The following is a 21,389-nucleotide window of genomic DNA, read 5'->3' as shown; positions in this document are numbered from 1 at the left end:
GAAGGGAGAGGGAGAGAGAAACATCAATGATGAGAGAGAATCATCAATTGGCTGCCTCCTGCACTCTCCCTACTGGGGATTGTGGCCACAACCCACGAATTAAACAGTGATCTCCTGGTTCATAGGTTGACTCTCAACTACTGAGCCACAGGGGCTGGGCTATATATTTTTTCCATTGATTTTTTAGAGAGAGTCGAAGGGAAGGAGGAAAGGGAAGAGAGAGAGAGAAACATTGATTGGTTGCCTCCTGCACAGGCCCCGATCAAGGCGACCAAAGTGACCAGGGTGTGAATCAAACCCGCAACCCAGGCATGAGCCCTTGTCCAGGAATCAAACCCACGTCCCTTTGATGAGTGGGCTGATGCTCTAACCACAAAGTCACACCAGCCAGGGCTCATTTAAAAATTTTTATAGGGTCCTCGCTGGTTTGGCTCAGTGGATAGAGTGTCAGCCTGCAGACTGGAGGGTCCCAGGTTCGATTCCGGCCAAGGGCACATGCCTGGGTTGCGGGCTCGATCCCCAGTAGGGGGCGTGCAAGAGGCAGCCAATCAATGATTCTCTCACATCATTGATGTTTCTCTCTCTCCCTCTCCCTTCCTCTCTGAAATCAATAAAATATATATTTAAAAAAATAAAACTTTTTATAGGATAGATATTTATAATGTAAGGGCACAAACATTTATTTTTTTAATTGTAAGAAAACAACCTGAAATCTAGCCTCATAACAAATTTTCTATTTTACAGTATAGTATTGTTAACTAGGCACAGTGTTGTATATCTCTAGAATTTATTAATCTTGCTATTCTATTTGAATGATTATTTCTGTTATATATAGGTTTTATTTATTTGTTTGTTTTTTGTTTTGCTGCTGTTTTAGTTTCTTCCCTTGCTGTTAGGTTACATTTTAAACTATCATCAGTGTCCTTTTCTAAAACAGCTTCTATCTCCTGGCGCCCCACCCTTCTCTCTTTCCCATTCAGCTTTCTAATTTGTTCTGGTCAGGAACAGGCTGAACAAGGACCTTGAGAACCTTTGTCAAGTAGATGTTTTAGTGTGTTGATGTTTAGTATGTCTCTGTACTGGCTGCACAAGATTATAAAAATGATTTGGATTCTCAGCTATGTTCTGTATAGCTGAGGCATTACATTACATTCCAATACCTTTTTTTTTTTTTTAAAAGATAAACTTTGTTATTGTTATTTATAACAGGTGTTCAAGCTGTTGTATTTTAAGGAATCTTGTGGTTCTTGAGTATTTTTAAAAGGAAGTAAAAACTTCCAAAAAATAAGGAAATTCTCAACATTGTAACAAAAGCAAGTAGATTATGTTTTCTAGACTATTTGGTCTACATAAATTAGATGTGTTTGAATTAAATTTTTAATAGGAAATATATCAGATAAAACATGTTAAGAATAATAAACATTCACTTAACTGCAACCTAGTCTAAGAAATAAACTATCTCCAATATAGCTGAAGCCTCTTCTATATCACTTTGTTTCCTTTTCTTTTTAAAAAATGTATTTTTATTGTTTTCAGAGAGGAAAGGAGAGGGAGAGAGAGAAATATCAATGACTAGAGGCCCAGTGCACGAAATTCGTGCATGGGTAGGATCCCTAGGCCTGGCTGGCAATCAGGGCCGATTGGGGCCTTCCTTTCCCTGGCTGCCGGCTGCCGGCCAGGGCCTTCCTTCGTTCCGCGCCACCCCCTGGTGATCAGTGCACATCATGGTGAGCGGTCGAACTCCCGTGGGGGCAATTTGCATATTAGCCTTTTATTATATAGGACTAAAGGCCCGATGCACGAAGATTAGTGAAAGAATGGGCCTTCCTTCCCCTGGCTGCCGGCACCGCCTTTGTTCCAGCTGAGCTGCTTTTTCCCTCCAAGCCCAGAGCCGCCTTTCCGCCTTCCCACGCTGCCCAGAGGCCAGGAGCGGCTGGGGATGGTACGGAACACCTGCCCCGCCCCCGGCCACTAAGTGCCTGTGTATGCAAATTAACCGCCATCTTTGTTGGGTTAATTTGCATAACCACTCCTGATTGGCTGGTGGGTGTCAAAAAGTTATGGTTAATTTGCATTTTACTCTTTTATTAGTGTAGATGAGAGAGAATCATTGATCGGTTGTCTCCTGTATGGCCCCCACTGGGAATCAAGCCCACAACCCAGGCATGTGCCCTGACCGGGAATTGAACCATGAACTCCTGGTTCATAGGTCAACACTCAACCACTGAGCCAAGCCATTAGGGCTCTTCTGTATCACTTTGTCCCTGATCATATTCCCCTCCCTCCCAGAGGTGCCACTGTTTGGATTTGATCTTTATCTTTCACATGCATATTCTTATTCTCTTGCTGAATTTTTATATTTCTAAAGAATAGATTCTTTTACATGTTTTAAAACATTATAAATGTTACTGTAACTTGTTTTTTGTGCAATTTTAATTTATGTAAGGGTAGTTTATATAGCCAACATTATGGCCAACATTTGTTTAGTGCTTATTATGTACCAAGCACTGCTACAAATTTCACATGTATTCTCAGATGAGAAAATGGAAGCTCTGAGAGGTTAAGCCACTTACTCAAGGACACAGCTAATAAGTGATAGAGCTGGAATTCAAATCCAGGTAATTTTACTCCAAGATCATCATTTTAAACAATAATAAGGGTCATTGAATAAGGATAAATGTCCACAATCCTTTCTCTCAGTTCTGAAATCCAAAAAATTCCGAAAACCAAGAGTTCTTTATAATTCTTTTGGTGTTGAATTCAGATGTGACCAGACATGAGGCTGTTAATATTTATTTCTCTATTTTGCTGTGAATATTCATATGTGTTGTAGAATTATTGTTTGATAATGAAACTGCTGCCCCAGACATGGTGGACCAGTTATGATATATAGTATATACACTGTGTTACCTTTCTAAAATTTAGAAAATTCTGAGTTCTGCCTTAAAGGTTTTGGATGAGAAATTGTAGACCTTATTCCTGCCCCTTGCTGAATTCAAGATTCGCAAACTTATAGCTGTATTTCACTTAAGTATAGTATATGAGACATTTACTCCTTATTGAAGTTCATTTTGTTGATTCCTTGTAGAGAACTGCTTGACAGTATTTATCTGTTAGGGGGACTACACTTGATTTATAGAGAATGATACTTTTAAAATTAACAAACTGAAAATAAAATGATATGTAAGGTGTTCATCAAATATTTGTTTGCATGGATTTTTAGAGGTAATTCCATGCCCTTATTTTTTAGTTGATGGAACAGAGGCTTAGAGAAGTCAAATGGTTTGCCCTGAGTTGCTTGGATGACAATGATAGTTAATTATTAGGATCTTTCTTTTATTGTTTTGGCTTTAATATTTCTTTTTAAGATATGTTCTTTTCTTTAATGGGATTTCCATGATTTATAGAAACTGTCTGAGGAATACATCGTGATATTAGAGTATGTATTTGAAAGATTTAAGAACTTTGACCTACCATTCAAAAATCTTAATTCAAGCCCTGGCCAGAATGGCTTGGTTGGAGCATCGTCCTGTACACAGAAAGGTTGTGGGTTCCATTCCTGGTCAGGGCACATACCTAGATTGTGGTTCACCCCGACTATGGGAAGGCAACTGATTGATGTTTCTCTCTCACATTGATGTTTCTTTTTCTCTTTATTCCCCTCTCTCTAAAGTCAGTAAGCATGTCTTGAGTGAGGATTTAAAAAAAACCCTCTTCATTCAAAATAAAAAACCAGCCCTGGCCGATTTGGCTCAGTGGATAGAGCATCGGCCTGCGGACTGAAGGGTCCTGGTTTCGAGTCTGGCCAAGGACACATACCTGGGTTGCAGACTCGATCCCCAGTGGAGGTCGTGCAGTGCGAGTGTCCCCCCATGACCCACGTGGTTCAGGGTTCAGGTTCAGGGTTCGGGCTCTGGAGGAGGCCGCACACAAATGAAAGAGACTAGACAAGAAAGTATAAATATGGGAATATTGGGGGCCACTCGGGAGCCCAACTCAAGGGGAAGGACTCACCCAGCTCTGGCCTTGCTATCCCTTTTATTAAGACTATGGGATACACCCGTAGCCTTTAGGCAGGCAATTCCAATAATAGCCAATCAGCAAGAATTTACATAAAACTAAAAGGTGGAAGTTGCTTTAGCTACCACTGTCTCAACTAAACAGTGGGTGGTTGGCTCTGACCTTTCAGAGCTTCAAGGTTGACCAGCCTTCCAGGTTCCTTGTCCACACCTCTCTGCTAGTGAAGACAATGGGCGGCTTCCAACAGTGCAGGAGGCAGCCAATCGGTGGTTCTCTCTCATCATTGATGTTTCTATCTCTCTCCTCTTCCTTCCTATCTGGAATCAATAAAGAAATATATTTAAAAAATATCCTAAAAGACTAATATGCAAATTGTCCACTCAACCAGGAATTCAGGAGTTCGACCAGGGTACGGGGCCTGCTGGCCAACTGTCTGCGGCCCCTCCCCCCAGCCAGCCCCACCCCGGTCGGCCCACCCCAATTGGGGGTGGGGCAGATGGGCTGGCCGAACCCAACCTGTGCACAAATTCGTGCACCTGGCCTCTAGTATATATATAAAACCATGATCTCCAAGTCGTCTTTGTGGAAGGACAGGAGGAAAGGCAAACTTACTAGGCCTGATTCTGTACCCCAGTAGTTTTTCCTTTTGCTTGTAATTGTTTTAATAGCTGTTTCTTCCAAAGCATAGTTTCTGTGGTGTGCCTTCCTCCTTTCAGTGCTTTGGCCAAAATATAGACAGAAATTTCTTGCTCTCTTCTGCAGGACTTGAAATGGCTGGAATTTTCAGAATAGACTTTCTTTTTTAAAAATTTTATTTATTTATTTTGGATTTTAACATCAGCTTTAATTGTTAATTTGGTCTTCAAGCATACAGTGACTTCCTTCAATATTTTATATGTAGTAAACAAATCTATTATATGATTAGCTCACACTTATTTCATTACTTTGAAATATTCTAGTTTGTTTAGAAGTTGAGCATCAGTCATTTGTATATTAAAGTATTAACATATAATTACATATTTATGGTTTTACATAGGAATTGGAAAAGAGATTAATTCTAATATTTTTAAGCAAATCAATATTATACATTTAAAAATTTGTTGCCCCTTCATTGTAGTCACCTTGAGAGGCTACATCCATCTTCCAATAATTCAGCCCTTTTTTTTAAATTTCGTTATTGATTAAGGTATTACATATGTGTCCTTATCCCCCCATTGCCCCTCCAACCCCCCCACTCATGCCCTCACCCCCCTGTTGTCTGTGTCCGTTGGTTAGGCTTATATGCATGCATACAAGTCCTTTGGTTGATCTCTCCCTCTTACCGCTCCCCTCCCCTACCTTCCCTCTGAGGTTTGACAGTCTGATTAATGCTTCTCTGTCTCTGGACCTGTTTTTGTTCATCAGTTTAAGTTGTTCATTATATTCCATAAATGAGTGAGATCATGTGATATTTATCTTTCTCCGATTGGCTTATTTCACTTAGCATAATGCTCTCCAGTTCTATCCATGCTGTTGCAAATGGTAAGAATTCCTTCTTTTTTACCGGAGCGTAGTATTCCATTGTGTAGATGTAACACAGTTTTCTAATCCACTTATCTGCTGATGGGCACTTAGGCTGTTTCTAAATCTTAGCTATGGTGAATTGTGCTGCTATGAACATAGGGGTGCATATACCCTTTCTGATTGGTGTTTCTAGTTTCTTGAGATATATTCCTAAAAGTGGGATCACTGGGTCAAATGGGAGTTTCATTTTTAGTTTTTTGAGGAAACTCCATACTGTCCTCCACAGTGGCTGCACCAATCTGCATTCCCACCAGCAGTGCACGAGGGTTCCTTTTTCTCTGCATCCTCGCCAGCACTTGTCGTTTGTTGATTTGTTGATGATAGCCATCTGACAGGTGTGAGATGGTACCTCATTGTGGTTTTGATTTGCATCTCTCGGGTGATTAGTGACTTTGAGCATGTTTTCATATGTCTCTTGGCCTTCCGTCTTCTTTCGAAAAGTATCTATTTAGGTCCATTGCCCATTTTTTGATTGCATTGTTTTTCTTCCTTTTGTTAAGTTGTATGAGTTCCCTGTAAATGTCAGAGATTAAACCCTTATCGGTGATAACATTGGCAAATATGTTCTCCCACGCAGTGGGCTTTCTTGTTTTGTTGATGGTTTCTTTTGCTGTAAAAAAGCTTTTTATTTTGATGTAGTCCCATTTGTTTATTTTCTCTATAGTTTCCATTGCCCTAGGAGCACTATCAGTGAAGAAATTGCTTAGGCATATGTCTGAGATTTTGCTGCCTGTGGATTCCTCTAGTATTTTTATGGTTTCCCGTCTTATGTTTAAGGCTTTTATCCATTTTGAGTTTATTTTTGTGTATGGTGTAAGTTGATGGTCTAGTTTCAAGTTTTACCAAACATTCAAGGAAGAACTAAAACCTATCCTCCTCAGACTATTCCAAAAAATTCAAGAGGAAGGAACACTTCCAAGCTCATTCTATGAAGCCAGCATCACCCTAATACCAAAACCAGATAAAGACAACACAATGAAAGAGGATTACAGGCCAATATCCCTCATGAACATAGATGCCAAAATCCTCAACAAAATTCTAGCAAATCGGATCCAGCAGTACATCAGAAAGATCATACACCATAACCAAGTAGGATTTATCCCAGGGATGCAAGGATGGCACAATATCCGCAAATCAATAAACGTGATACATCACATAAACAAATTGAGAGATAAAAATCACATAGTCATATCAATTGATGCAGAAAAAGCATTTGAAAAAATCCAGCACCCTTTCTTGATAACACCCTTTCTTGATAAAAACTCTCAGCAAGGTGGGAATAGAAGGATCATACCTCAACATAATAAAAGCCATATATAACAAACCCACAGCCAACATCATACTCTATGGGCAAAAACTAAAACCGTTTCCCCTAAGAACAGGAACAAAATAGGGATGCCCACTCTCACCACTCCTGTTTGACATAGTACTGGAAATACTAGCCATTGCTATCAGACAAGAAGAAATAAAAGGCATCCAAATTGGTAAAGAAGAAGTAAAACTGTCCTTATTCACAGATGACATGATACTGTACATAGAAAACCCTAAAGACTCCATCAAAAAATTATTAGATTTAATAAATGAATTTGGCAACGTAGCAGCATACAAAATTAACGCCAAGAAATCTATGGCATTTCTATACACCAATAATGAACTTACAGAAAGAGAGACTAAAAAAGCAATCCCATTTACCATCACGCCAAAAAAAATTAAGATACCTAGGAATAAACTTAACTAAGGAGGTAAAAGACCTATACTCGGGAAACTACAGGAAACTGAAAAAAGACATAGAGGAAGACATAAACAGATGGAAGAACATACCGTGTTCATGGATTGGTAGAATCAACATCATCAAAATGTCCATACTACTCAAAGCAATCTATAGATTCAACGCACTCCCCATTAAAATACCAATGGCATATTTCAGAGACATAGAACGAACTTGCCAGAAATTCATCTGGAATATAAAAAGACCCCAAATAGCTGCAGCAATCCTGAGAAAGAAAAAGTAGGTGGGATCTCAATACCAGATATCAAGCTGTATTACAAAGCCACTGTTCTCAAAACAGCCTGGTACTGGCACAAGAACAGACATTTAGACCTGTAGTCGGCAAACTGGGGCTCGCGAGCCACATGTGGCTCTTTGGCCCCTTGAGTGTGGCTCTTCCACAAAATACCATGGCCTGGGCGAGTCTATTTTGAAGAAGTGGTGTTAGAAGAAGTTTAAGTTTAAAAAATTTGGCTCTCAAAAGAAATTTCAGCCGAAACCGGTTTGGCTCAGTGGATAGAGCGTCGGCCTGCGGACTGAAAGGTCCCAGGTTCGATTCCGGTCAAGGGCATGGACCTTGGTTGCGGGCACATCCCCAGTAGGGGTTGTGCAAGAGGCAGCTGATCGATGTTTTTCTATCATCGATGTTTCTAACTCTCTATCCCTCTCTCTTCCTCTCTGTAAAAAATCAGTAAAATCTATTAAAAAAAAAAAAGAAATTTCAATCGTTGTACTGTTGATATTTGGCTCTGTTGACTAATGAGTTTGCTGACCACTGATTTAGACCAGTGAAATAGAATAGAGAACCCAGAAACCGATCCAAATCACTATGCTCAACTAATGTTCGACAAAGGAGGCATGAACATACAATGGAATCAAGACAGTCTCTTCAGTAAATGGTGTTGGGAAAATTGGACAGATACACGCAGAATAGATTTTTTTACATATCATGCTGTCCCTTTTTAGTACCCCCAACTTTACTGGCAACCATTTAATCTTTTCTCCATCACTATAGTTTTGTCTTTTTGAAAAATATAAGTGGAATTATTCAATATGTAACTTTTTGAGACATTTTCTTTCACTGGGCATAATGCCTTAGAGCTGTGCTTCTTATGGTGTGTAGAAATATTTTGTTCCTTTTTATTGCTACACTAGAAGCCCGTTGCACAAAGTTTCGTGCAATAGACCTTCCTTCACATGGCTGCCGGCACCAGTTTTCCGCCAGCAGCAGTTTTCCTCTGGCCACCCGCCGATTGGGAGCGCCTCCCGCCAGCGCGATCGGCCACCCCGAGAGGAACTCCGATCGGGAGGCGCTCCAATCGGCAGGTGGCCAGAGGAAAACTGCTGCTGGCGGAAAACTGGTGCTGGCAGCCACGCAATCGGCCACCCCAAGTTCCGCCACCGGCGCCTTCCGCCGGCTCCATCGGTCCTCCCACAGTGTCGGCCGTTGGGGCCTGCGGGAGGAATGGGGGGGGCGGGGACTCGTGAGTCCCCACCCCCCGCTCATCCTGTCAGCCCAATTGTCCACCCCAAGTCCTGCCCCCAGCCTGCCGCCGGCCCAATCCTGGGCGTAGCGGAGTGATGGTTATTTGCATACTTCTCTTTTATTAGGTAGGATAGTGTTCCATTTTATTAATTTACTACCTTTTTCTCCCCATTTTTTGGCAATTATGAACAGAGGTGCTTTAAACATTTATGAATAGGATTTTTGTGAACAGGTTTTCTAGGATAAATTCCTAGGTGTGGTATTGCTGGGTCATATGGTAAGCATATGTTTTAAATTCATAAGAAATTGCCAAATTGTGTTCCAGAGTGGCAGTACCATTTTTCATCCCTACTAGCAATGTATGAGTGTTCCAGTTGCTCTGCATCCTCCCCAGCACTTGGTATTTTTGCTGTTCTAATAGGTGTGCAGAGGTATCTTATTATGGCTTAATGTGCATTTCTCCAGTACCTAATGTAGTACAGCACCTATTCAAATATACTTATTTATCATTCTTATACCTCTTTGGTCAAGTGTTGTAGTGTTTTGTCCATTAAAAAATTTGCATTTTGAGAGTTTCTTTTATATTTGGGATAGAAATCTTTGCTGATGTTTAGGGCTGAACCCATTTTGAATTAATTAAAAAAAATTTATTATCCTGCCATGGCTGGTATGGCTCAGTTGGTTGGAGCATTGTCCCATGCACTGAAAGTCATGCCTTCTATTCCCTGTCAGTGCACATACTCAGGTTGTGAGTTCAATCTCGAGTTGGGACATGTACAGGAGGCAGCTGATTGATATTTCTCTCTCTCTTCTCCTTTCTCTAAAAACAAATAAAAAGATCCTTGTGTGAGGATTAAAAAAAAACAAAACTTAGCCCTAGTCGGTTTGGCTCAGTGGATAGAGCGTCGGCCTGTGGACTAAACGGTCCTGGGTTCGATTCCACTCTAGGGCCCATGCCCATGTTTTGGGATCCATCCCCAGTAATGGGTGTGTAGGAGGCAGCCAATCAATGGTTCTCTTTCATCATTGATGTTTCTATCTCTCTTCCTCTCTGAAATCAATAAAAAACATACTTAAAAAAACCATTAAAAAAGTTAAAATTTCTTTGTATCCTATTTTCTCATTAAAAAAATTGTATTTTTTAATTTACAGTTGACATACAATATTATATTAGTTTCAGGTGTACAACATAGTGATTAAACACTTGTATAACTTACAAAGTGGTCACTCCCAATAAATCTAGTACCCATCTGACACCCTACATAGTTATTACAATACTAGAGGCCCGGTGCACAAAATTTGTGCACGGGGGGAGGGGTGAGGGTCCCCTCAGCCCAGCCTGCACCCTCTCCAATTGGGGACCCCTTAGGGGATGCCCGATCCAGAATCAGGCCTAAACCGGCAGTCGGACATCCCTCTCGCAATCTGGGACCGCTGGCTCCTACCTGCTCGCCTGCCTGCCTGATCACCCCTCACTGCCTCTGCCTGCCAGCTTGATCTCACCCCCAACGGCCCTCCCCTCCTGGCCTGGTTGCCCCCAACTGCCCTCCCCTGCTGGCTTGATCTCGTCCCCAACTGCCCTTCTCTGCTGGCCAATTTGGTTCTGGTTGATAGGTTTCTATGCCAGTCAGCATCAAAAGCTCCACCTCCTAGGCAGCCATTGGCTCCCCACAGCACCCAGATTTGGTTCTGATTGGTTGGTTTCTATGCCAGTCAGCGTCAGAAGCTCCACCTCCTAGGCAACCATTGGCTCCCCACAGCACCCAGATTTTGTTCTGATTGGTCGATTTCTATGCCAGTCAGCATCAAAAGCTCCGCCTCCTAGGCAGCCATTGGCTCCCCACAGCACCCATATTTGGTTCTGATTGGTCAGTGTCTATGCCAGTCAGTGTCAGAAGCTCCGCCTCCTAGGCAGCCATTGGTTCTTCACAGTTGACCCAGATTTGGTTCTGATTGGTCGGTTCCTATGCCAGTCAGCGTCTCTGGGCCTATCACCGGGGCCTGATTAGAAAGGCAGAGCTGATCAGCAGCCCTAGTGGAGGCCTGGAGAGAAATGGAGGCGTGGCTGCTGGCCAGACTGGGAGAGAAAGAGAGAAGCAAGTGCTGATCAAAAGCTGCCACAGAGGCTACGGATCAGTCCCTGCTTCTCTCTTCAGGCGTCTCTCTTGCCCTGATTTGCAGCCCCCTCAGCAGTCAGTGCTGGGGCACTGCACCTGCAGCGGAAGCAGTCAGAGCTGACTGCAGGACTGACTTCCAGTTGGTTGAACCTTGGTCGTTACTGGTCGTTCTGACCCAGGGTTTTTATATATCAGGATTATTGACTATATTCCCTATGCTGTACTTTATATCCCCATGAGTATTTTATAACTACCAATTTGTCTTAATCCTTTTGCCTTTTTAATCCAGCCTCTCCCCCGCCCCCCCCCCCCCACTTCTCCCAATCTGGCTACCATTAAAATGTTCTCTGTATCTGTGAGTGTGTTTCTATTCTGCTTGTTTGTTTATTTTTGTTTTTATAGATTCCACATATAAGGGAATCATATGACATTTGTCTTTCTCTCTGTGACTTAATTTCATTCAACAAATTTCATGTTCACTCATGTTGTTGTTGATGGCAAGATTTTATTCTTTTTTATTATGGCTGAGTCATGTTCATTGTATATATGAACTACTTCTTTATCCATTCATTCATTGATGGACACTTAGGTTGCTTCTCTTACTGGAAAGGGGACCTGGCCCAGAGCGGGTCTACAGGGCTAGCTGGTAGTGTGTGGGTTTTTGACTTTGTGCAGGAAAAATTTCACAACACAAGTCCACGTGACAGTGAGAACATTTATTAAAGCTGGGTCCAGTAAAACAAGAAAGGGCTTAGTAGAAGCAACAGGAGAGCCTAGGCTGGGCTGCCTTGGCTCTCTGGGAAGTCAGAGAAAAGGGGGCCTTGGGGACAGGTTCAGGGGAATAGCTTTGGATGAGCTGCCCCTGCCAATTGCTCCCCTGGTTGCAAGCCTCGTGGGGTCCTTTAGAGTTGAGATGCATGGTTGTGGGCAAAGAAGAGAGGGAAGAAGGGAAAGGAAATGGCAGGGGCTGTTCCCCAGAGGGAGAGGGCTTGCTGGATCCTTTTTCATGAGGCTTTTCTTTCTTGCAGGCTGGAATCTTAGGGGAGGTCTTAGGGGAGGGTTTCAGTAGAACATTCGTCAGTTTTTTTAGGTGTGCTCCTTCAGGGTAGTGGTCTCCACTAATTGGTCAGTGTCAGAACAGGGGTCATTAGTCATTGCAACTGGTCCTGCTGCTTTTCTAGGTCTGAAGCTGAAATACAATTGAGGCCTAGATGTTATTTCTAGGGAGGTGACCTTCTGTATTTTCTGTCAATTGCTCTGCCAATTTGTTCAGCTATATATCTCAGTTTCCCTATTCTACTTGTCCTGGCTTACTGGCCTGTCTCACTTCCATATCTTGGCTATAGTAATTAAAGCTGCAGTGAACATACGGGTACAAATGTTTTTTTGAATTAGTGTTTTGGATTTCTTCACATAAACACCCAGAAGTAGAATTGCTGGGTCCTTCTTTGTCTCTTGTTATAGCCTTTGCTTTAAAGTCTATTTTGTCTGGTATAAATATTGCTACCCCAGCTTTATTTTTCTTTTACATTTTTATGAAATATCTTTTTCCATTCCTTTACTTTTAGTTTGTGTGTCTTTCTATCTTGTGAGTTTCTTGTAGATAGCATATGTAAGGGTCTTGTTTTGTTATCCATTCAGCCACTGTATAGCTTTTGATTGCAGCATTTAGCCCTTTCACATTTAAATTAATTATTAATAGACTAGAGGCCTGGTGCACAAATTCATGCACTGCATGGGTGAGGTCTGGCCAGCCCACCTCGATGGGCCAGTCGGGCCAGGCTGGCCGGGGGGAGGGGCTACAGGCAGTTTGCAGGCCAGCCCTGCCTCCTGGTTGAACTCCCGGTCGAAGGGACAATTTGTATATTAGCCTTTTATTATATAGGATATGTAGTTATTACCATCTTTTCACTCATATATTTAATCTTTTTTTTTTTCTTTTTTATAATACTGGTTTGGTGGTGATGAACTACTAGCTTTTTCTTGTCTGGGAAGTTCTTTATCTGTCCTTTTATTCTAAATCATCGGTTGCCAACCTTTCGGACCTTAGGACCACCAGTGGTCCATGGACCATTGCTTGGTGACTGCTGTATAGCTTTGCTGGGAGAGTAATCTTGGTTGTAGGTCCTTGCTTTTCATTACTTTGAATATTTCATGCCAATCCCTTTTGGCCTGCAACATTTTTTTGAGTCGTCAGCTAAAAGTTTCCTGAAGCTCCCTGGTAGGTAACTAACTGCTTTTCTCTTGCTGCTTTTAACAGTTAACTGCCACGATACTTTGAATTTAATTTAAAAAGGTCTGCCGTTTGCGTCTATAGACGCTCATGGCATACAAATGGTTAAGATTCTCTCTTTGTCTTTAATCTTTGGCATTTTAATTATGATGTGTCTTGGTGTGGACCTGGGGTTTATCTTGTTAGGGACTCTGAGCTTCCTGGACTTGTATGTCTGTTTCCTTTACCAAATTAGGGAAGTTTTTCATCGTTATTTTCTCAAATAGGTTTTCAATTTCTTGCTCTCTCTCTTCTCCTTCTGGCACCCCATGATGGGAATGTTGGTATGCTTGAAGTTGTACCAGAGCAGAGCCTCCTTACACTATCCTCATTCCCACCCCCGGATTATTTTTTCTTTTTGTTGTTCTGACTGGGTGTTTTCTGCTACCTTATATTCTAAATCGCTTATTCAGCCCTCTGCTTCATCTAATCTGTTGATTCTCTCTAATGTATCATTCTTTTCAGTTAAATTGTAGTCTTCATTTCTCACTGGTTCTTTTTATGATTTCTATATATTTTTTATGCTGTCGAAGTTTTCTCTTAGTTCCTTGAGCATCCTTATGACTATTGTTTTGAACTCTGTATCAGGTAGATTGCTTGCTTCTATTTCACTTAATTCTTTTCCTGGAGATTTCTCCTGTTTGTTGTTGTTGTTGTTTTATTAAAAATTTGGGGTATGTTTCTTTGTCTCCCCATTTGGGCTGCCTCCCTGTGCTTGTTTCTATGTATTAAGCAGAGCTGTTACCTCTCGTGGTCTTGGTAGAGTTGCCTTATGTAGTAGGTGTCTTGTGGGGCCCAGAATGCAGTCTCCTTGAACTGGATGCTCCAGTTGTATCCCTTGTGTAGACCGTGTGTGCCCTCCTGTTGTAGTTGAACCTTGATGGCTATATGGAGGGATTGACTCTCAGACCGACCACTGGCCTAACATGAGGTTGGGATACCTCACTCCTCAGGGGGGATTTCTGAAGTTCAGAGACAACTCTCCTAATTTTTAAGGGCCATATGTAGGTGTGGGACCAACCTAATCCAGTGGTCGGCAAACTCATTAGTCAACAGAGTCAAATACCAACAGAACAACGATTGAAATTTCTTTTGAGAGCCAAATTTTTTAAACTTAAACTTCTTCTAACCCCACTTCTTCAAAATAGACTCGCCCAGGCCATGGTATTTTGTGGAAGAGCCACACTCAAGGGGCCAAAGATCCGCATGTGGCTTGCGAGCCACAGTTTGCCGACCACGGACCTAATCTGTGCCTGGGCCCCTCCTATTAGTCTCAGTGCAGCTTCTTCTGTATATCCTTAGTGATAGGACTTCTCTTCATGTGCACTTCGGACAGTTTTCAATGATGGTGGTTTTGTAGTTTGGTTGTAATTTTGAAGTGCTCATGGGAGGAGTTGAGTACAGCATTTACCTACACCCATCTTGACTGGAAGTCCCAAATTAATTTTTGTTTATTATGTAAGATTAGGGTCCAGGGATAATTCTCTCTCCTCTCCATATAAATATCCATCTGTGCTAGCACCATTTGTTGAAAGACTACATTTTTCCTAATGAATAACCTTGGTTCCTTTGTTGAAAACTATTTAGCATACTTGTGTGGGTTTATTCCCAGACTTTCTCTTTTGCTCCATTAGTCTCTATCTTTTTAAAAAATATATATTTTTATTGATTTCAGAGAGGAAGGGAGAGGGGGAGAGAGAGAGAGAGAGAAACATCAATGAGAGAATCATTGACTGACTGTCTGCTGCATGCCCCCTACTGGGGATTGAGCCTGCAACCCAGCATGTGCTCTGACTAGGAATTGAAACCATGACCTTCTGGTTCATAGATCGACACTCAATCACTGAGCCACTCTGGCTGGGCTCTAATTCTATCTTTAAATTTAGTTTCACAGTGTCCTGATTGCTGTAGCTTTGTAGTATTTCTTGAAATTAGGTAGCTTAAGTTTTCCAACTTCTTTTTTTTTTTAATGATTGTTTTGGCTATTATAGATTCTTTTTTTAAAAAAATGTATTTTATTGATTTTTTACAGAGAGGAAGGGAGAGGAATAGAGAGACAGAAACATCAATCAGCTGCCTCCTGCACACCTCCCACTGGGGACGTGCCTGCAACCAAGGTACATGCCCTTGACCGGAATCGAACCTGGGACCTTTCAGTCCGCAGGCTGACGCTCTATCCACTGAGCCAAACCGGTTAGGGCTATAGATTCTTTTTAAAACTTTTTACTTTTAAAAATACTCATGAGAATATGACACTAATAGCCTTGTGAGATTGTTTTTATTATTTTTCTCCTCAACACATTTTTAAAGAGTATCCAAGTGTTCTGAGAAGATTACCATTTCTTGGAAAGGTGATTTAACTTGACAATTGGTCTTTTCAACTGTCAGACATTTTGTTGAGTTGAGTTTTGATTATGATTATATTCAGTACTCATCTGATACTTTGTTGAACTATGTTGAGTTTAACAACAACTGAGCAGAAAATATCTATCTTCTCTAAGATTAGGTCATAAACTGTTCTTTATTACTTTAATGATTAAGTAAAGATTTGGGTTGAGTTCCTAAGATATTTTGATATTAGTGATGGACTTTACATATTAGTGTATCCTATGTCTTTAACATCTTCAGTTTGTATTTTTTCCAGAAATTAACTGAGTTGAGGGGTTTGTATGTAATAATTGCTTTGTATTACTGGACTAGCAAGGCTTGAATTTTTAAATTTATTTTTTTGTATGAGAACATTATTTGGTAAATCACAGAGGTAGAAGAGGTAATTCCTAGAAGAAATGGGCTTAGGAAACAAGTTACAGAGGTAAAGGAAGGGCCCTTGGAGTTTGGGAGTGAGGAAGCTAATGGTAATGAATGTGCCTGGGGCAGGGAGGGGGAGGGGAAGGAAAAGGTTCGGCATGCTCCGGTGAGGGAGAGCCAAGGCTTGAATTCTTAAAAATCAGAAATTTATTTGGAAATTTGTGTGAATGGTTTTAGTAGTAAAAATATGTGAACATCTTTAATGTCTTTTCATATCCAGAGGATGCCAGCCCCCATCAGATTGCGGGAGCTGATCCGGACCATCCGGACAGCTCGGACCCAAGCTGAAGAACGAGAAATGATCCAGAAAGAATGTGCTGCAATCCGGTCATCTTTTAGAGAAGAAGACAATACATACCGGTGTCGGAATGTGGCAAAATTACTATATATGCACATGCTGGGCTATCCTGCTCACTTTGGACAGGTAGGCTGGGCTGAGATCACATCTAGCAAGGGTACTCTTGTTTGAATGACAGTAGCTCAGAGACTTTCAATCTTTTCCTACCAGAGAGGATAGGATTCTTTTGGTAGTCTGTAGTATGATCATGGTGGAACTGAGGGTGGAATTGAGAGAGAAAGCTGCAGACCTAGAAAGGCGTGATATTGCCATCAATTGTTCTTTCCATTGGGAATCTCTCATATTCTAATCTGGATTAGAATATGTTTTGATGGTAGCAGCTAGCTTCCTAAAATTTGACCAGGATTAACCAGTAGATTGTGATTGTTCTGTGAGAGGACCTGGACTATAATGAGTATTTAAGAAAGTTTGCTAAATGTGTCCTTAATTATTTTCTCTCTGAACCATATTATGAAAAGGAACTCCCATGACAGATGTTTTTAAGTAAAAGAAATTAGGTGGTTGCCAAATAATAGCATTAAAGATTTTGTCCTAATTACCTCATGCTTTCTTTGATTGCTACAACCACTGTGCAGGTCTGCCTCCTGATCCTCTCTCACACACAAATGCATATTGATATAGCCAGTCTCAGCTTTGAGCATGATATTCTTCATTATAACTGCTTCTTTCCAGAGAAGGATACAGTGGGTTGTTTTGGAATTCTCATTAGTGCTATTAAATTAAAAAAAAAAAATTTGTTAATTCTCACCCGAGGATGTTTTTTTCATAGATTTTTTTTTTTAAGAGAGGGTGGAAGGAGGTAAGGAGGAGAGAGAGAAAGTCAGAGAGAGAGAAAGTTAGAGAGAGAGAGGGAGAGAGAGAGAAACATCGATGTGAGAGAGACTCATTGATTGGTTGCTTCCTGAATGGGTCCCTACTGGGGCTGGGGAACCTGCAAACGAGGTTTGTGACCTTGGCTGGGAATCAAACCTGTGACCCTCTGGTGTGCGGGCTGACGTTCTAACCACTGAGTTACACTGGCCAGGGCAATGCTATTAAATTTTATTTCACTTAATTTTAAGAATTGTATTTTATGCTATGTAGTCTTTTTAAGGAAAAGAATGCAAAATCAGAATGTGCAACACTAGCTAGAAGGAGAAAAATACTTTCCATATTTCCATTATTCAAAGATAACTATTACTGTTTTGATATGTGTAATGTATTAGGAAGCACAACCACCAGTTTATCTTCTATTGAGCTTTATAACTTCAATAGAAGCACTTTCCCCCAACCCTGAGTTAAAACAAAAAAAGTAATGGGATTGAATCTTATTAGAGTGACTTGGGTTAGTTTTATGCTCATCATGGGGCTGGGAATGAGATCAGCCTCTCTAGAAATCCATGATTGAGAGTGGAAGAGCATTACTTCACCAAAGGAAAATGTAGGTGTTAATAGCAGAGGAAAGGAGGACCAGATATTGGGCAAAAAGGACAGTGTTCTCCTATGAACAAAAATGTTATATGCTTTTACCACATCAAAAATTGATTCGGGTAGTTATCCATATGGTGCATGACAGTTAATATAAAGCAAACATATGTTCATATATTCCTTTTAGTTTATTTTAAGTAGATACATTAGGTTAGATTTACAGAAATCTGATATGCTGTACTATAAAAGTCCTCCACTCAGAGATAATCACTGTTAACATCTTTGATATAGTAGATTTGCATACTCCCAAGGGAGTTCTTTGAAGATAAACTCTTAAAATCATAGGATAGATTTAAGATGTAGGTGATATTTTATTTTGTAAAAGAGCTCTCTCTGTATATATTTCTAGAATTTACTTCTATAACATGGTATATGCTCTTTAGGTGGCATTTTTGGGTGTTTTGGAACTTAATTGTTTGATAAAACATTTACTTCTTAGGTGGAAAGAGTTAATAATGTTCAAGGATAATTGTACTAAATTTTGGTACGAAAAATAAAGATTTTTCTGAGTGGAATACAAATCATAATTTTAAATCCCTTATTCTGTTTCCTTTATTTGAATAAATCATGGCCCTTTGCATATCAGTAATTTGGTACCCCACCCATAGGAATTTCCTTTATAAAGTACCCATAAAAAGGTTCCTATCTGGAGTCTCTCACTTGCATGTCTGAATCACAATGCCATTTTCATTTAATTATGTGTAAAAATAGTCACTTTTTAACTGCATTGTATTTGTTAGAACTGCATAATGAACCCGCTGTTCATTATTATGATAGCCACTAGCTGTGTAGCCATTGGTCTTTTGAAATGTGGCTAGTTCAACTGAGGCAAAAGTTAAAGGAAAATAAATTTTTTTGGGAGGGTACTTGATGCAGTTATTGGAAAGGTTTAAAATATGTTTTAGATAATTTGGGCATGTGAACCTTACCTCATCAATTGTAAATTTTATGAAATACGGCTCAAATATTTTTGATAGATATGTAGTGTACAAATTGAGGTATACTACTAGTGTAAAATGTATACTTATTTGAAGCCTTAGTACAAAAGATGTAAAATATCTAATTTTTATGTTGATTATATGTTGAAATGATAATATTTTAGATATATTGGGTTAAATAAAATATATGATTAACACTAATTTACCTGTTTCTTTTTACTTTTTACTGCAGTATTTAGAATGATGCTGTCCAATAGAAATAAAATATGACCCAACGTGTAATTTAAAAATTCCTAGTAGCCACATTTTAAAAAGTCTTATTTAAAATTTACAACAAAATCTATGAGGTAGGTAATATCCACATATTATAGGTGAGGAAAAGTGGAATTCAGTTTACATGACTTGTTTAAATTCACACAGCTAGTAAATATTAGGGAGGGGATTAGAACTCAGCCTTGTATAACTTTAAAACCTATTCAGTCTTTGGTTTAATTTAAATCTATAAATAGCTATATTTGCATCAAATTTATTAATGAGTTATTTATTGAATTATTTTAGTCCTGCCTTGTTATACAAAAGATTTGAGATTGCATATGTTACCAGCATCTATTTAAAGTAGAAAAAGAGTAGTAGAAAGTAAGAGTTGGGAGAAGGAAGAATGCAGACCACAAGGCCAGTGTAGTTGCTGTTGGCGAGGCAGCTAAAGGCAAGAAACAAAATCATTCAGTTATGTGTGATTTACCAGAATTTAAGAGCTCAGTTGCAGCAACCAGACTGCCTGGATGTAAGTTCTGGCTTTATTACTTTACTGTGTTCCTTTTAGCAAGATCCTTAACCTTTCCTATCTCAGTTGCCTCATCTGTAAAATGGGAACAATCCTAAAAACTACATTGTATGGTTATTATGAAGATTAAGTAAATAAGTCTTAAATATGTATATGTTGTACATAAAAAGTCAAATATTGTTCAGTTTACCATTTCCGCAAGGACAGCAAATTTTTTGCAAAAGCACTGAATTCTAGCAAGAGATTTTCTTATGTGTGTTTTTTGTTCAGTAGTCTCTTAGAAATGTGAGAGACAGTATTCTCAACATTTTTACAATAAAAGCAGTGATAGATTTCTTATAAGGTTTGTAACCTTTCATGCTGGCTTAAACACAACCCAGAAATAAAGTAGAGTATCTAAAGAAGTTGGTAGATTTCAGGAGTAAAAACAGTGGCTCAGGGGCCATATTCTTTCACAAATGTATTTTGTTTGTTTTGCACAATACTTAAAATTGTTTTGGATTTTCTGCCAACATATAAAAATCAAGGAACTTCTCATAGAAATCTGGATTTCTAGTTTCTCTTATAAAATCAGAGGATTTGACAATGTTGGATCTACCTTTGCACATGGCAGTAGTAGGCTGGGTGAGCTTCTTCTTCATGCTGGGCATGCATTCTCTGTTATTTCCCAGTTCATACCTGGCCTGCTATACCCAATTGCCTGTCTACAGCAGTCTCCCCTTCTATCAATATACCATAGCATTCTACTGCCTTAGGTTCTCTAAAGTTCTTCATACACATCTTTGGTGAAATTTATTCATAGGTTCCTTGGAGCTCTTCTATTGCAAATAGCATCCTTAAACATTAATTATTGTTGTAGATATATAGAAATAGAATTGATTTTCTTTTATTTTTGTTTTTTAATCCTTACCTGAGGATATTTTTCCATTGATTTTTAGAGAGAGTGGAAGGGAGGGGAAGAGACAGAGAGAGAAATATCGAGATAAGAGAGACATATCCATTATCCGTTGGTTGCCTCCTGGGTCAAACCTGAAACCGAGGTACATGCCCTTGACTGGAATCAAACCTGGGACCCTTCAGTCCACAGGCTGATGCTCTATCCACTGAGCCAAAAGTTAGGGTAGATTTTCATCTACTTAACAACATTACTGAACTTGGTTCTGAGAGTCCCTGTAGAGTTCATTGTTTCCATATAGTCAATACTATTGTCTACAAATAATGGCATTTCCCTTCCTTTTTCATTCTTAAACATTTTATTTTTTCTTATGTTCTTACTGTATGTACATGTGGTACAATATTGAAAAGAAGCAGCGATAATGGGCATTCTTGTCCTGAGCACGCTTAAGCCCAGATTTTAGTCTCTAAATAATACCATTGTACTCTAAAAAGGCTAATGCCCATTGGGAAGATGGCTGATCCCAGACCTGGGGCAGGAAATGTACAAAATAAGCTTGAACCATATTACTATGCCATAAAGCAAGAAAGACTACAGAGATTATGTTAAAAGCATTTAGTAGCCACCAGAAGAGGCTGTCGTGCTCCAAAATGAGAAAATTTGAGTATTAATAAGAATAATGATGGCAATTAAAACCAAGTAAGTTTATATCAGTGAGTTCATAATAATTAACAAAAAATTAGCCATGCCTATGAACCAAGACGTTATGGTTTGCTTGCCAGTCAGAGCCACATACCTGGGTTGTGGGCTCGATCCCCAGTGTGGGGCATGCAGGAGGCAGCCAATCAGTGATCCTCTCTCATCATTGATGTTTCTCTCTCTACCTCCTCTCCCTTCCTCTCTGAAATCAATA

At 40.0% G+C, this 21,389-nt stretch overlaps 1 protein-coding gene across 2 annotated transcripts in view; it reads left to right on the top strand.

The window, feature by feature from the left end:
- The window catches only part of AP1G1 (adaptor related protein complex 1 subunit gamma 1), a gene marked incomplete at its 5' end in the record, with an annotated part of 92,089 nt that overhangs the window by 12,696 nt on the left and 58,004 nt on the right, over nucleotides 1-21,389 (top strand). Inside the window, one exon of one of the 2 annotated variants that reach the window (XM_079800328.1) lies at nucleotides 16,255-16,458. In XM_079800328.1, coding sequence (XP_079656454.1) covers nucleotides 16,258-16,458 — 201 coding nt within the window. Of the gene's footprint in view, nucleotides 1-16,236; nucleotides 16,459-21,389 lie in introns of those variants that run through there. The other variant, XM_079800327.1, reaches the window with a different exon arrangement.

This window comes from Cnephaeus nilssonii (genome assembly GCF_951640355.1).
Source record: "Cnephaeus nilssonii genome assembly, chromosome: 20".
In the NCBI taxonomy this organism is placed as follows: domain Eukaryota; kingdom Metazoa; phylum Chordata; class Mammalia; order Chiroptera; family Vespertilionidae; genus Cnephaeus; species Cnephaeus nilssonii.
The sequence above is the reverse complement of the archived record's forward strand: the minus strand, read 5'-3'. Positions and strand labels throughout refer to the sequence as shown.